This window comes from Fusarium flagelliforme (assembly GCF_020744385.1).
Source record: "Fusarium flagelliforme strain FIESC 12 MPI-CAGE-AA-0113 chromosome Unknown B0J16scaffold_4, whole genome shotgun sequence".
Taxonomy (NCBI): Eukaryota; Fungi; Ascomycota; class Sordariomycetes; order Hypocreales; family Nectriaceae; genus Fusarium; species Fusarium flagelliforme.
This window is the reverse complement of record NW_025763506.1, coordinates 3417962-3433575: the sequence shown is the minus strand read 5'-3', so window position 1 is coordinate 3433575 and position 15614 is coordinate 3417962. Positions and strand designations below refer to the sequence as shown.

The 15614-nt window shown below is 50.0% G+C and overlaps 4 protein-coding genes across 4 annotated transcripts; 1 reads left to right on the top strand and 3 right to left on the bottom strand.

The window, feature by feature from the left end:
• The first annotated feature begins 1325 nt into the window (after positions 1-1325).
• B0J16DRAFT_139375 (FAS1 domain-containing protein) lies at positions 1326-3017 on the top strand. The gene is made up of 3 exons (XM_046121866.1): positions 1326-1694; positions 1748-1795; positions 1847-3017. Exons 1-3 carry the CDS (start codon positions 1557-1559, stop codon positions 2867-2869), a joined length of 1209 nt encoding a protein of 402 aa, XP_045983337.1. The 5' UTR covers positions 1326-1556; the 3' UTR covers positions 2870-3017.
• A 5041-nt stretch (positions 3018-8058) lies between these two features.
• B0J16DRAFT_139309 (uncharacterized protein) lies at positions 8059-9281 on the bottom strand. The gene is made up of 3 exons (XM_046121865.1): positions 8929-9281; positions 8765-8870; positions 8059-8712 (listed from the first exon to the last, which is right to left on the bottom strand). The coding sequence occupies exons 1-3, from the start codon at positions 9196-9198 to the stop codon at positions 8162-8164; spliced, it is 927 nt and encodes a 308-aa protein (XP_045983336.1). The 5' UTR covers positions 9199-9281; the 3' UTR covers positions 8059-8161.
• A 1809-nt stretch (positions 9282-11090) lies between these two features.
• On the bottom strand, positions 11091-13023 carry B0J16DRAFT_139289 (Aspartate/glutamate/uridylate kinase). Its single transcript, XM_046121863.1, has one exon. The coding sequence runs from the start codon at positions 12884-12886 to the stop codon at positions 11306-11308; it is 1581 nt and encodes a 526-aa protein (XP_045983335.1). The 5' UTR covers positions 12887-13023; the 3' UTR covers positions 11091-11305.
• Positions 13024-14301: 1278 nt separating this feature from the next.
• B0J16DRAFT_139250 (synaptobrevin-domain-containing protein) lies at positions 14302-15321 on the bottom strand. Its single transcript, XM_046121862.1, has 3 exons — positions 15111-15321; positions 14503-14734; positions 14302-14449 (listed from the first exon to the last, which is right to left on the bottom strand). Exons 1-3 carry the CDS (start codon positions 15210-15212, stop codon positions 14433-14435), a joined length of 351 nt encoding a protein of 116 aa, XP_045983334.1. The 5' UTR covers positions 15213-15321; the 3' UTR covers positions 14302-14432.
• Positions 15322-15614: the final 293 nt, after the last annotated feature.

The window sequence follows — 15614 nt, the reverse complement described above, 5'->3', positions numbered from 1 at the left end:
GCTGTTGTCGACATGGCTTATGCTTCTCTCGATACGCTAAGCAACAAGATACGTTAAATGGTTTGGGATCAAAAGACTTTATCCTTCTCTCTGCCGGGTCTCAGAAACGCAGGTTCCTTCGAATCTGGAGAACCCACCACAAGGGCAAAGGATAGTACCAATGCTTGGAAATTCGGCGCAAGGTCATCCTTTGCGTTTCTGCAGGGTTGCCATGCTGGAAAGGGTCTCGTACTCTAATTCGCCATCAACGTTCTGCATCCATCTGCCGACAACAATACAGGATGGTCGTCATTGGCTTACTACACTTTCAAACAGAGAACACGAATCACCCGTACGCGCGTACCTAAGCAGTCTTGACTTGAGACTAGCGCCAGACGTGTGTCTTCCCCTCTCGAGCAGAAGGATGCCGGATTGGGCTGAGTAGGTAAGTGGACAATGAGGTCCAGAGAAGTTTTAAAGGCTGGGCATTGTTCCATAGTTGGTGAAGCCGAATTTTGAAAGTCTCTGGAGGGACTCTGCAGCGGGGGTCTACACATTAGGGCGAACTCACCTGATCCAGATTCTCGGTACTGGCTTTGCTACAAGGTTACATGGTACTATAGCCATAGACGCGAGTCGTATCTTTGAACCTAAGGAAGACCGAGGTTCTCCCCAAACACCGTTGAGTTTGCCGTTGCACAAGAACCAAAGTCAACTGCCATCAGCTTCAACCCTCCGCCAGTCTCACCATTTTGGGATGATCAGCAACGGCGTCGTACCAGGGCAGTATATGTGGGAGGAGAACAAGTGCCGCGGTGATTGACTAGCCCGGCGCCCCTCGATGTTTAGATGTTCATGAAGCTGTCCCATTTGACGATATTGCGGCTTGTGCCTGGCTGTCAATCCCAATCCGGAGGTCTGGACCCTTGAAATCCTTGCCACACAGGGCTGCTAACAGGGTTCAGGGTTCATGTTTCGGAACCTTGGCCGATCTGAATGATAGGACAATACCTTCGCGCACAGCAGCACTGCATTGCATGGCGATGGTGTTCCGCGTGCTCAGCGGCTTGGCGACATTTGGGTTTGCTCGTGAGTTTTTGGATGTGTTTGATTGGCGATCTCAAGACTAGTCAGTATAGCTCACTATACCCTTTTCTTGGGTTCATGATCCCACACTCCTTGCGGCTGACGGGATATACGTCAAGGATGTCTGGGCTTCGAGACCTCGCACCTCGAGTGGAATAGTATTAAGCCCAGTTGAACGGTCGTTTTCTTCTTGATTTGGTCCTCTGCATCTCTCTCTTACCATTCTCAAGCATATTCTACTCATTCAACGTGTTCAACGCACTCCTTTAGCAGCATTCATTCATTACAAACCAAACCACAGCACTGCTAGCCTCGATCTTGGTTGAACTACTTGTGTCTTATATTAGAGGCTATAGTAAACCAGCTGCTAGGCGGACCGTACCAATCATCAGAATATCTAACCAGAACATTGACGATCGAGTCTTTTGTCGAAATCTCACAAGCAGCGTGTTGATCTTCAAGACATTCCTTTTCATAGCACAATTTGAGCAATGTTTTTAATTCGAACCCTTGCTGGTATCGCCAGCTTATTTGCATTGGCAGAAGCTGCTGACACTACCCAACCCATGGACCTGGGCAGCGTGCTCGGGAGGCATCCTAAGCTCTCTACGTATTACAAGCTGATCCAGGTACGCCAAACTGGACCACCTCAGGAAGACAAAATTAACAGACTCTTTTTTAGAAATTCCCCGATATCCTTTTACAACTCCCCAGCTACGATGGTGTCACCGTGAGTCAAGTCCCATCTCTTTTGAGGACAACACTGACATCCATTACTTAGATTGTTGCGCCTTCCAACGACGCTTTTGAACAGATTCCGTACACTGCTCTCTCCAAGATCTGGGACCCAAGCGATGCAAAGACCACTATTCCCCTCCTCCAATACCATATACTGCAGGGTACAGTAAGTGCCATGAAGCTCAAGGCAGGCCCTGCGTATGTCAAGCCCACACTCCTCATGAATCCCAAATGGAGCAATGTCACTGCTGGTCAGAACATTCTCATCAACAAACAACCCGATGATGTCGTCTTCAGTACGAGATACGGAAACCGAGCCACAGTCATCAACTATGATATCAAGTTTCAAGGTGGTCTCATTCAGATCGTGGATAGTCTCCTGATCCCGCCTTCTGGTATCCTTCAAGTTTTGATGGCAAGCAAGGTTGAGTCGTTCCTTGGGGGTCTTTTCAAAGCTGGCCTTATGCCCGGTCTTTCTGATAGAAACGACATCACAGTCTTTGCCCCCAGAGATCAGGCTATGGAGAACGTCGGCAGCACTCTCAACTCTATGTCAGCAAAGGAGCTGGCTCGCGTCATGGGCTACCACATAGTGCCTGGAAAGGTTCTGGTCTCGACTAGTCTAGTCAACGACACTTCCCTCAACACATTGGCGGGCGAGAAAACCTACATTCGCCAAGTTGGCAACGAGAAGTTCATCAACTCGGCCAAAATCATAACAACTGATATCCTCATATCCAATGGAATACTACACATTATTTCCAATGTCAATAATCCAATGGACGCTGACGCTGTACCAAACCCTACTATGTGGGCTCAAGCCCCTGTCTTCCGGTCTGCTCAGGCAGATGATGTCTTTCACTCGGCTATCCCGTGCACCGCAGACTGTCCAGTGACAAACACCCCGACGCCTACACCAGCTGATCAAGCAGAGAATAACGCAGCCACGACACCATGGTTCACCACAAGGTCAAGCACTGGAGTCGCAGCTGCACGGGCTACAGCACAAATTGCTGGTGCTGCACTGGGTATCATGGGGGTAGGTGCAGGTATGGCATTTCTCTGATGATGGAAGGAGTTCGATGCATTGTTTGTTAAACTGCTATGTATCTAAGTAACCACCTTAGGTCTCAAGGTGGTCGGCCACTGCTTTTGGTGGTTTAACTGGTTATGAGCCCGGAAGTGTTACACACGATTGTTTGCTTCTGCTGCAGCTTCCCTATGCTCTTAGGTTTAATTCCTCCCATGGGATCTTGGGATATTGGTAAAATACTAAGATGGTATAATCCTAAATGAGCAGTCTGAGCCAGTTATGTAAGAGGTAAGCTAGGCTTGGGGGGGGAGTGTTAGACTGCTATGTATCTAAGTAACCACCTTAGGTCTTAAGGTGGTCGGCCACTGCTTTTGGTGGTTCAACTTTGTTCTGTTCATTCTGTTGGTATTGATTAGCATCTGCAGTATCCCATTTTCTACTAGCATAAATAGCCCACAGTCACTACGGATAATATAAACTTGCCATTCGCTTAGCTATCTTATCTACAATATCCGGTTGTATTACTACAAGGAGGAACGGATTCCTTGCGTATGTTCCTCGCCTTCGTGTAACCATGACCCGATATTTTTGTTAGGCAGCTGATATTCCAGCGCGGAAATGTTTCATGCAAAGTGAATAGGATGGAACTCTCACTCTCAACCGGGTTACAGGAGGACATCAAGTACATTGGCCTCCGTCATCGGCCTGAAATGTAATTCGCGGCAATACGATCGTGATCCCTGTCTCAGACGATGACTTTCCATTTTCAGTATAACAACACCGAGTCGTTGCATGGTCAGCTCCAACTCCAACCGTCCAAGCGCGAGAAACTCTAGGGTAGGGACCCTGTCAAAGACTACCAAGGGGAACCCAGTTAGCTCGTGGGGTAACCAAGGTGAAAAAAAGCCTGAAAAGTGTCACCAGTTGGGATTGAAAGTTCAGCAGGCGGCTTCAATTGGCAAAGCTTGACGGTACTGCTCTGAACTAGGGGGAATAGAACGGACGGTACGTAAAATAATCGACACTTCAGCCAGGATCCTTTTATCTCGACAAGATGAAGAAGCGGGTAGCAGGGCAGGGGTTCTGTTAGTGAGTACACCATAAGTCGGCTGTCTGCCACGAGGTAGCATTAGATAGACTGACAGACCGGGTTGAGGCTGTAGATTTAAGGTGAGGTGAACTGACTTGGTATTATCCGGATGTATTATCATGTTACTGACAAGCGAGGCGAAGAACCTGGCCCTCGCGATTCATTTACCCTGGAACAAGACATAAGTGGCAACCATTTAGATAAGAAAAACCAGTTAAACCCAGTCTGCCTGTTTCATACATAAAAGCATTGCCTTGGCGACTGAGTCAGTATCATGAGCCAATCCAGTTCACGCGCTGACAACACTCATCCCACGATACCACGAATAGATAATAGATATACCAGAAGAATAAACGTAATAGACCCGCTAAAGGGTCTAGTTTGTAATATGCCGTCGTCTGGATGGACCAACAAAGTGGCCTAGTCTGGCAAGCTGAGAGATTCCGCCAAAGAGAGCAAGAGGAAGTGACAAGAACATGAATCAGGGTTGCAGTCCTATATAGGTAGGTATCACAAAGACGACTCCGACGGTGACCAAGCCCCCCTCTGAGAAGCGCCAAGCGGTCAGAGGCCTGTGACTGCACGTGGTAGAGTAGAGCAGACGAGTCCCCTGAAGAACGACGACCGCCAAGTCGCTTCATCGGATGTTGCTCCCCCAGATTCTTCCGTTATACCCGGCAATCCGACCTCCAGTCGGATTTTCGTATCTCTTCAGACACTCTCCCTTCACGCATTCACTTGCTGTACCGTGCCATACCGTGCCGTGCCGTGCTCGGCCGAGCTGCCGGACTGGACTGGGCTGGCCTCATTTCCCCTCCAGCACTTTCATACTCCGGGTAATGCAAGCTGTGCAACCTATACCAGAGCATGTTCATGGCCCGGCTTACTCGTTCCTATCTGACTGTTTCCATGCCCACATCTTTAGTCCAGTGCAGACGGAAGTGAAAATGGGTTGGATAGCGAACGGGCTGTTGCATGCTGGCGACATTGCAATCAGCACCATACTCTCTTGCCCCTACCAGTCCATGAAATATATTCTCAGGTCATGATTTCCGAGTGGCGGAGCAGGGCATGCTCTGTTTGGTGGATGATTTTGACTCCGAGAAAGGAAGAGCTCTTGTTACACAAGGGACACCGAGTGAGAGCTGATAGAAGTTTTAACGGCTTCTAGCTGTGAGGAGGAGAAGGCGGCGGATCCGGCTGCGGAGGAGGTACTCGCGGCCCCCCTGGAGGTGTTGGAGGAGGATCTGGATCTTGCGACTCTAGGCACAGGATGTATTGGGCCATAGCATGCGTGCAAATACAGGCATAGACGTGGGTTTGCGATATCATGAATATTTGAGAGAACTGCCGAGGTTGTTGCTCGAGAAAATGAGAAAATACCCCTGGATCTTCTAGAAGTTGCTGGTCAAGGCGAAAGAAGTACTTGGTCGATTAGGTCCAGGTCCGAGGCTCATGTTATAGTCTTTTGGATTACCAGAGCCCACATCCCACAGCATCTCTAGTAGCTGGTGCGACCCTCTCTTACCAATGAAGCTCACGTTTTCCACTGTCCATGGTATGACATGTACCTTGTCTACTTTAGGTGGGTAGAGAGCTTGTAGAAACAACTAACAACTCCCGATACCCACGTTCCCTAGCATCCATGATCAGCTGTGCAAGGTGTTGGCAAAACGCGGCAAGGCACATCCGCTGCCGCGGTCTTGGATCAGGCTCTGAAGCCCGCAAGGTTTGTTGCCATCTTTCACCAGATAGCTGTCGTCGTAGTCAGCAGTGCGATGCGGCACTAAAGAGTCCAGCCCACTAGACACTCAACCCAGCGAGGGGACTGAAAGCGCGAAGTTTTTACCCACTTGAGAAATGTAGAGTCTCGGGCCGACGACGACTAAGTAAGGTAAGTAGAGGAAAAGCGCTAAAGAGGTAGCATTAGTATGCGTTTTAGCCTTGGTATGGGTACGGGTATGAGTATCATGGCACAGTCAGCGATGCCTTCATTAGCGGTTTCAGCCTCAACTAGAGTGCGAGCCCATGTCACTAAACAAGACTATTCAGTGGCAGCGTCAAACCAACAAACGGCTACGCGGAGTTGCTTTGTACGAGTGACAAGGAAGATACTCGGAACGCTCCACGATGACACGCGCCAACAGGGGCAATGATGATATGCATCACCCTGCTCCATTCGTGGCAGTTTATAATGCCGCACAGCCTGAAATCAACTTTTGATATAGTTGACTGATGATGATCTTGAAACCAGAAGGAGCTGTCAGCCTCCTAGAGCAAAGCTGGAGTTCGGATATGGCCAGAACGCTCCTTACAGCAAGGATATCCAGTCAAGTAGGTGACAGGAGAGTTGTCCTCTAAGGTCTAGGGCACCAAAATAAAGTGACAAAATTATTTCGTCTCTTATGCTCTTGGCGGTCGATTCTTCTGCCAGTCGGGCGATGAATCCTCGGCAGCACAACCGACTTGGACCCTGTACTGCGCAAGTTGTCAATGTAACCGGAAACTAGACCTATAAGGGCTCACGAGTCTCACCCTTACCTGTCCCGTCTAGACTTTATGTGCATCAAATGCCCCGAAACAAGAGAGGATCCGCAACGGTGCGGCATGTCTCTCGTACCATATCACGCTGGCTGGCCATGCGAGAATCCTAAAATGGTAATGTGGGAAGAGGGTTTGAATCCGCATACGAGCAGAAACGTTGTCTATCAGGCCTCAGAATCGTCTTCATAATTGGACCCCCTTGGGTATGTACATGTATTGAGTGAATAACTGTTGATTGGACTCCAATCAAGCCGGAAAAGACATTTGCGCCTGGCTTCCAGCTAGCAAACCCTTCACCGCACACCCGCCCCAGTATTTTGCAATTACTCACAATTGGCTACCATGCGAATGGATCACATGGTGGCAGATCGTTTGGTGGATATACGATGTGTTGATGCAACAGTTGGGGGTGATGTGTGGTTGTGCCATGGGCTGTCACAAAGGCTGATCTGCCGACACGCATGATGCATGTTGAGATCTCTCCGTAAACCTCTCATCCGCCGCATGGTTTATTTCGTTGATCACGACTGCTGGCCAAATGCCGGGAGTCTTAGTGTGCTGTGCTGCATATCACTGAAGGTGTCGGCAAGATCTGCAATTTGCCAAGTGTCATTCCATGTACATACAGATACTGTACAATACATTACCAGGTACCCAAAAGTTAGACCGCACGTTGACAGCAGGCTACGCCGTGGCCATATTCATACTGGGGGTGGGGAGTGACAGCCCAGGTTGTCCGTCGTAACGAAAGAGTAGTGCAGGGTTGACAGCGGCCCCTCTTTAACGGTGACCATGGCCCCCTGCTGGTTGGACTATGGATCTTGCTTGCAGCGGCTATGTAGGTATGCTGTGGGATCGGTCCTTCAGCCCTATAACAGAAGCCACTGTGTTGGGCGTGGTGAAGATCAAGACCCTGCCCTAACTTTTGCGCCAGGAGCTTAGTGCGAGTTGCTAGCGCTTTCTGCTGCCAGTGGTTCGGGGTGATTGCTTTGGACGTTTCTGTGCATACCTAGGTAGTGAAGCTTTGTATGCATCAAACCTTGATGAGGTGAGGAACAGAAGTCTAGCCAAGACAACCTTGTCCAAACGACATGGGAGCCCTCGTATCCCCACACCAGCTCCCGTGAACTGTGAGCGGGGAGAGGATGAGATCTAATGATCCCTGAAAGACGTCTAGACAGGCGTTCGGGGAGAAGCATTAGCTGCATATCTAGCAGCAGAATGTCCAAAGTCTATCCCACTTGCCGGTCTGGAAGCATGCATCCATGTGGCATAACGACATCCATTGCTGAGGATGGATCCATAGGATATGCATGACGTTAGGGGCATTCCCTGCTCGCCCCGTCCGCCATGGCGAATATTTATAATGCGCCGAAAGAATAAGAGAAAAATCACGTAACATGGCCATGTTCTTGGACATTGACATTGACATTGGCGGGTGATTGGTGATATATCGTGACGGAGGGGTACCTCCGGACTGAAACATGGGTATGATAGGTCAAGATCCGAGAAGTGTTTGATAAAAGCCCACGGATGGAGTCCTCTTGATCTAGCTCAACTGTCAGATTTGCCAACAACCAACTTGTTTCTTTTTGTGGGAGCTAATTAAAACCTGGTGCCCTTGCCTATGCCTTTTCCTCACCTCGTAACGCCAAACGGAAACCAATTAATTACACATTGCTCCTTATAGCTCATCGGGGACCACGTCCTCGACTACGGGATCGGCTTCGTTCGCCATAGCTATTGATACTCCCGCGACGTCTCGCATCGTTATCGCCGTGCCGGCCAGCCGTTTTTCGTCTTGGCCCCGGGGATCGTGAGCGCGATCTGGATGAGTAAGAGTTGTTGGACCGGCTGCGATACCGGCCGCCCCCACTACGCGAAGGAGGCCCGACAGACGATCTGGAAGGTGAACGGGATCCCGGGCGGTACACATCGGATCTTGGACCAAACCGACTTCCCGGCGACTTGCGACTGCGGCCTCCTCCGCCACTCATGCCATTGTTTGCTCCCACGCCCGCACCAGTTGGACCCCCACGTCCTCCTGAAAAGGGAACTCTAGGGTCAATGTTGGCTCCACGGCGAGCTGTTGGAGGTGCAGGAGAGAGCTTGCGCCGAGGCAGTACTATAGAAACATTGATAGCTGAACCGTCCACCTGCGCCTCATGCATATGGGCAATCGCGGCTTCGGCATCGTCTTCGTAGTCGTAAAGTATGTATGCTGTACCACGGTTGGTTCCAACTGTATACACTGGTTAGATGTTACTTTAACACCAAGGTCTCGGTGTCCTTACAAGTTCTGTTCATCGGCAGATCGAGGTCCTTAACCCGTCCAAACTGTCCGAAAATCTCGTAGAGATGCTGCTCATTAATGTTCTTGGATAGTCTCTCAACAACAATCTAATCCCAACAATTTAGCTCCTAGAACAAGAGATTGTGCAATGCAATTTAGGCGTACCTTGGTGCTTCTAGGCGGTGGAGAACCACTTCTGCCCCTATCGCTGCGCTCACGACCTCGGCTGCGGCTGCGGCTTGGGCTTCTGGATCGACTATGGCTTCGGCTTCGGCTCCTGTAGCGACCGTTCCGACGCTGAGGCGATAAAGAGCGGGCGGGTGAGCGTGAATCGTGCGGGTTGCGGCGCTGGGGTGAACGGGAAACCTGAGAGCGCGGAGTAGGTGAGCGCGTGCGCGACCTATAACGGCCCCGTGATGGCGATCGTGATGGCATTAGGAGATCGAACGTAGATGACCTCAGCTTAAAATGTTTTTATCGCGTGTTGAAGTTGCAAGAATAGACTTGTAACGCGGCAGGCGTTCGTCGTTAGGCAGATTGTTCAACGGCTGGACTTCTTTGACAGGTGATCACGTGAGTGCCTTAGTAACGCGTCATATCCAAATCCGACTTCAACAACACTAAGGTATCTGGGTAGATAACAACCATAGTCTACTACATTAACCATTTTGATGTGCTAGATGAAAACCATCTCTTTTACTGGATTTGCAGTATCTACTAGCAGGGCAAGAATAAACAGCAGGCATTAAGAGAAGATCTTTCAAGTCAGAATTGCTCCTTGTTTCATATGGATTCTATCAACCGTCAAGCCTCTCATCAACATCTGAGCTGATGAACGATACCCTGCGATGCTGCTGCATTGTCGATCATGGTGGAACTGAGCTGATTAATCGCCGAAACGGTTTTGCGCTTAACATGACCTCCATTCTTCCAAAGTAAGCGTTCATATAACCCTGTAGGCTTCATTGATACCCTAGAACCGAGAAACGCCCTCCAATACATGCTTGATATCGTACCAGCTACAAGCACGGGACCATATCCATGTTGTGATTTTATGATCCATGTTTCCTCCAAACAATTGATTGGCTTGACCCACCGAATATCGCATCCTTTGAGTTTGACTGCACGTTCTCCGTAGTCATAGTGACATGCTTCCTCGTTTGTTCAGCCGTGGGCTCTTCCCTGAATCGCTCAATGCGGTCTCTGAGGGCCTGCGAGCCACCTGTTACCATATTTGTTAGCAATCATGCTAATGTTACTACGATGGCTTGACTCACGCTCCCAGAGGCGCGTGTGACGCATCGAAGTAGATCCGATCTGTCTAAGTTCGGTGACGTTTGTCTCCTCATTTACCCGGTGCTCGTATTGGCTTTCAGCGTTGCCGTCTTCGACTGTTTGAAGCAATCGCTTGGCACAGCGACGTTCGTCTAGACCTCGAACGACGAATATGGATGTGATGATAACGAAGAACAAAACAATCGCCCCTACCATGAGGCCGATGTCGACACTACTCATAGGTCGCGAGCTAGGGGTTTGAGTCTCTGGCTGAGATGAGGTGACGGGGTTTGCGGCAGCCATGGTGCGCCTAATAAGGGCCAAGGCCGTTGTTGGTAGCTGGAAAAGGGATCGATGGACGGACGAGGAAGTTCTTGAAATGATTAAGGTAAAGTTAGTGAAGTGTCTGAATGGTAGCAAAGTCTTGTATGAACCAAGAAAGATTGTGCTGCCAACCTCAAGGAAATGTAGCAAAGTTGTGCGCAATATGCACATAGTAAGATGCAACAATAGAAAACGGAGTCTATTGTCAACACGCTGGGCAAACAACGAATGTTGAAGTGCTGTTTGATTTGAGCACATGCTGCCAGGTGCTGCCAGCTGGCCAACACCACGACTCTAAGCAATATTTGTTCAGCTCTTAACCACACTCAAGTAGTTACGTTTGAACGAACCGAGATTCTGTGTCTGCTATTGACGTCGAAGTAAACTGCTAAACATACATATCTATAGCGCACCACACACACACACACACACACAAAGGGAGATGCTCTTGTTCATGATATATTACAAGCTTGGATCCGTCTTTGAAACCTATCAATGCATGGGTAGGCATTAACATATCCCTTGCAACGGTCCTCTCCCTTCACAGGTCGAGCAAGGTCTATCGAAATCTTCGCCGAGGCTGGCCTATCAGATGACAGCCGTGCAGCGTTTGCCTACAATATATGTTTGGTAGTATCACGGACTGGTGCCCGCCGTGATCTGCTCGCTCCCAAGAGCAGTTGGACAATGCCCCTTCCCCGTTGTCCAAAAGGTTCCAGCCAATAACGACAGCAGCTACCACACACTTTGATGTTTACAGAGTCTCAAACTACATGGGTATTCAAAATAGCCATAGACTCCAGTCTTGAGCTTTAGAGAAGGAGTTGGTATTGTTACACCCCCTGGTTATATACAATTTTCACATCATTCCTTATAAACTCCAAAAAAAAGAACACCATCTTAGTCTTGTTGACGCCAAATCACTCCACCTTGTATGCACAAACTAGTTTCGCTTCTGTGAGGCGTTCAGAGTCTCGCTGGTAGTCTTGGCAGCGTCCCGAAGCCGGGACTCGAGATTGGCTTCACCGAGCATAGCCCGGCCATGGGCCTTGAAGTCTTCGAAGACAGGAATGAGAGCCTCGGAGCGAAGGTCACATCCATAGTAGAATAGGACATTGCCGTTCCTGTTGAAGGTTCCATCAGCCTTCTCGAAGAACCAAGTCAGGTTTTCGTCCTCCTCGCTGACAGTCCAGACTAGGCTAGGGTGGTCCTTCTTGATGGAAGCAAAAACGTTCTCAGCGATGTTGCTCAACCATCCTGACTTGGTAATGTTCAAGGTAGCAAGCGTGGCGATAGGTCGTTCCTCGCTGGCCGGCAGGACAACAGCCAAGCACTGCATTCCATCGTCGTAGTAGGCATCAAAGCTGTTGTCCTTGAGCTGGTCAACAAATCGATCAACGGTAGCCTCAGCATCCATTCCTTGGCGGTCGCGGACCAAAGTCTGCTTGAATTTTGCCAGGTCCTCAATCTCGTTGAGGGAAGAAATCTTCTGGACTTTGTCACCTCGACGGATGAGAGTACCAGCACCGGAGTCGGTGAACAGCTCCTTTTGAAGATCACTGGGGTGGATAATGGCAACGGACGAGCTACGAGGCAAGGTGTCCAACAGGTCCTTGATCTCGCGGATCTTGAGCCTAGTTCCATATCGGCACCAGGGCTGACTCATTAAGTAGTCGAACTCGGCATCAAGGTTGATAACGGATATCTTCTCGCCATCGCCGTCGTACAATCCACCCTTCTCAGACAGATACACGACCTTCAGAGGCTCAAGAGCACGGGCAAGCTCAGCGGCAGCGACGTCAGCGTTGACATTGAGAAGGCGGCCATCCTCAGATTCGGCCATAGAAGTAAGGACGGGGATGTATCCGGCCTCAATGGAGTGCTCAATAGCTTCCTTGTTGACTTTGGTGATTTTTCCAACGTACTGCCACTTATCCTTGTCGAGGTAATCGGCGATAAAGGCACCGCTAATGGACCGGGCTGAGACTCCAAGCTGATCGAGGCGGTCGATGAGCTTCAGGTTCTCTTCAAGAAAAAGCTTGCGAGCAACACCAAGGGTCTTGGCATCGGTAACCCGGATACCTTCTTCGAATTGGGGCTCAATGCCAGCCGCCTCAAGAAGGTTGTTGAGTTGCGGGCCTGCACCATGTACAATAATAGGGTAGAGGCCCAACTCGAAGAGGATTTTGAGAGTCAGGGTCAATTCTTGTAGGTATTCGGTAAGAATGGCGCCGCCGACCTTGATGACGGCAAACTTCTGCGACTCAACCGAGGTGAAGAGCTTCAGGTACTGCTCACCCTCCCGCTTGCTGCCAATGCTGTTGATCGTCTGCGCAACAATCTCCCGAACCCTGTCACGATCAGGCGAAGAGGCCAGAGCTCGTGTGTTCGAAAAGGCTCGGCCGGCGCTGGCATTGATGAATCGGAGCGTAGTCGGAGCAGTTTTGACACTGGCACGAGCAGCGAAGCGGGGAGCGGCTCGTCGAGCGCCAGCGCGAAAGACCCCAGAAGTAGCGGACAGCATCTTGCTCGAAGGATGGAGATTGTAGGCGGGCAATTGGGCGAGGGAAGGGGAGGGTTGAACAGAGAGAGAAGAAAAAAAGGCGAAGTGGTGGAGGGCCGATGACTCGTTTTTGGAGAAGTGGCAGGCACGCAGCGGGAAGATAAGAAAGATCCTGGGGTCGATGGAGGGGCAACAGGGCACTACCGCTGCTAGCCTTCGCCTTGAGAACCTACAGTACCGAAGCTACATCCATACATCCATACCAGGAAGATGAATGGAAATAGGTACAATGTCATCACCGATGATTTTCGTTACAAACTGATTTTTGTTAGCCGTCGAAAGGGTCCTTGGACCAGTGACTTTACCGATCAAAACAACTGGTGGCTGTTTAGCTTTGCTTCGCAATAATAGATAGGTTCTGTAGGGATCGCGAAGACCGACACCGCTCGCATATGCTGGGGTCACTGCACTGCAGGGATTGATCGCCATGATAGAATTTTTCTCATCAGCATGATGAGAAGTCAACAGGCCAGTACCCATGCCACTGTACCATTCCGTAGCCTCGTTATGCCAAAACACCGGGATCGCTCAAGCACTTTGAGTTCTCGTACAAGCACATTCCATCCTGGAACTGTAGGATAGTCTTTGTATATTGCTGTGCAGATCTTCACTCTCTCGGCCAGGCTCTCCGAGGCACAGCATCGGAAGTCTTACAGCAACAGATGGAGATGAGGCATTATCAATCAGTGTGTGTTATCAATCTACTAACCAGCTAACCTATCCATCCGCCCTGCACATAGTATCCATACCGCTACCGAACATGCCCACTCCGAGATGACGCCAGTCGAGGACCCATTGCTACGGTGCCTCGAATCAAGAGGCTCTCCGACGCTTCTTGTCCCTTCCCTGCACTGCAAAGTGCCCGTTGCCATGTATACAGAGGTCCCACACACGGAGCAATGCCTTGAGTCGTAGCTTAGTTCGTCTGATGTCGGTTATCAGCGTCTTAATCAAAATACCTAGGTAGGTATGAGTATCACAGTATTTAGCATATAAGTTTGTCTGTCATGAAAGTTATCGTAATGTGATTGAACTTATGCTGGTAAAAAAACTATCGAGGGGCATTCCATCAGAGGTAGAGGCAAACTGCCGACTCAAATCTCGCCCAAAGCCGGCCTCTTGCTAAAAATTCCAAGAGCCGACAGGACGATTCTTTTGTCCACGCAGTAAGGGAAAAGCTGAAGTTGCCGATCAGAATCCGCGGAAAGGTATACATCTCAATTAATCGGGGAACGCCTAATCTCATACATCCAGCCCGGACTGGCGTTGCAGGAGTGATGCTGAAACTGCGTCAGCAGACAGCCCCGAGAGCAAAGTCGCCAGCGTGACATGACCGGGCCCAACGTGAACAAACTCCACCGTGCTCAAATCATATTCCATTGCAATAATGGCCAGTTGCCCAAAAAAGTTCCATAACCCATGGTCGTAGCTTGCGATTATTCGAAGTCGTCATGTCCCAGCGTGTGCATCGTGAGGAACAAGTACCCAAAGCTTTTTCGTTAAGCCTTTAGCGGGTAGCCACAACTGAGGAGAGTTAGCCGTAGGTCCATGATTTATAGGGCGCAAGAATCTCTTACCAGAAGGGACAATGATGATGACCAGTAGAATGATGATGCCGATAATCAGACACATGCGCATCTTCATGTCCTTCCACCACATCTGCTTTCGGACCCTGTTGGCTCCTCGGCGGAAACCTTGTGCTGAAACAGCCAAGTTGTCGGTCTTATCCTGAAGAGCATCGAGTCGCTCACCACGTTGGGATACCTTGTTGATATTGTCACGCATCACACCCACGGTGTCGTCGATTTGCTAGCGATAGTATTAGCACATGTCCAAATGAAGCATGATTTTCTGTGGCGCATGAGTCTGGATGATTTCTGGCTCATCAATTAAATGACGCTTGGCGTATGGTGCCAAAAGCTGACAGTGAATAAGAATAAGCAGCGCTCGACTCGTTTGCCGACAAACTGACAAAACGATACAGCAGATTGAATCCAGCAAAAATTATGAGCTTTTGGGTCGCGAATTGATGGCTCATCACCCGGGAGTAACCATGTCCGCATGCCGTTCGTAGTTTCCGGGAGGAGACGTCATCCGTCATCAATAGCCTTTCTCGACAGGTGTCGCGATCCAGAACCGCCCAAAAACAGCAGCGCATCAATGAAAATCATCAAAAACAACTTACAGCTTGCAGCGCCTGCGTTCTAGCATTGCCGCCAGCACCCTGTTGGGCTCCAGCCTGGCCGCTGGGGATATAGGGGTCGTAGGGGGCTTCCTGCTCAGGCATTTTGGCTGTGTATGGAGGAGCTGTCGAAGCGCTAGAAAATAGCAATGGGGTATCGATCGAAGAAGCGCGAAAAATAGACGATGGACGAAGACAAATTCAAGATCAAAATCGTCGTCGTGTCGTGTCGTGTCGTGTTGTTGGGATATTGGATGCGAAAGAAGGAGGTTGGCGTAGCGAGAGGTTGGAAGAGGGAAGTTGATTGTGAGACGTTGCGCTGGTTCAGGCGAAACGAGTAGTGAGTTGAATGACCAGGTTGCATGCCCGGAGCGAGCTGGAGGGTGAAGGGACTGGATTGGGAGGCAAGGGCGGAGCTTGTCGGGGCTGGTTTGGGGCGCTGCTGGGTGACGAGGCCCCCGAGGGGACCGGGCTTTTAGAGGCCCAGTGCTGAGCCTGAATTGGCTC

What these genes read in the sequence shown, in the direction of transcription:
- B0J16DRAFT_139289 (XM_046121863.1), bottom strand. Translation starts at nt 12,886, where the DNA reads ATGCTGTCCGCTACTTCTGGGGTCTTTCGCGCTGGCGCTCGACGAGCC.
- B0J16DRAFT_139375 (XM_046121866.1), top strand. Translation starts at nt 1,557, where the DNA reads ATGTTTTTAATTCGAACCCTTGCTGGTATCGCCAGCTTATTTGCATTG. An exon ending in CGTATTACAAGCTGATCCAG is followed by an intron (nt 1,695 to 1,747) that starts GTACGCCAAACT and finishes ACTCTTTTTTAG; the next exon opens with AAATTCCCCGATATCCTTTT. An exon ending in CCAGCTACGATGGTGTCACC is followed by an intron (nt 1,796 to 1,846) that starts GTGAGTCAAGTC and finishes TCCATTACTTAG; the next exon opens with ATTGTTGCGCCTTCCAACGA.
- B0J16DRAFT_139250 (XM_046121862.1), bottom strand. Translation starts at nt 15,212, where the DNA reads ATGCCTGAGCAGGAAGCCCCCTACGACCCCTATATCCCCAGCGGCCAG. An exon ending in GAACGCAGGCGCTGCAAGCT is followed by an intron (nt 14,735 to 15,110) that starts GTAAGTTGTTTT and finishes TACTATCGCTAG; the next exon opens with CAAATCGACGACACCGTGGG.
- B0J16DRAFT_139309 (XM_046121865.1), bottom strand. Translation starts at nt 9,198, where the DNA reads ATGCCATCACGATCGCCATCACGGGGCCGTTATAGGTCGCGCACGCGC. An exon ending in CACCGCCTAGAAGCACCAAG is followed by an intron (nt 8,871 to 8,928) that starts GTACGCCTAAAT and finishes TGTTGGGATTAG; the next exon opens with ATTGTTGTTGAGAGACTATC. An exon ending in TCTGCCGATGAACAGAACTT is followed by an intron (nt 8,713 to 8,764) that starts GTAAGGACACCG and finishes CAGTGTATACAG; the next exon opens with TTGGAACCAACCGTGGTACA.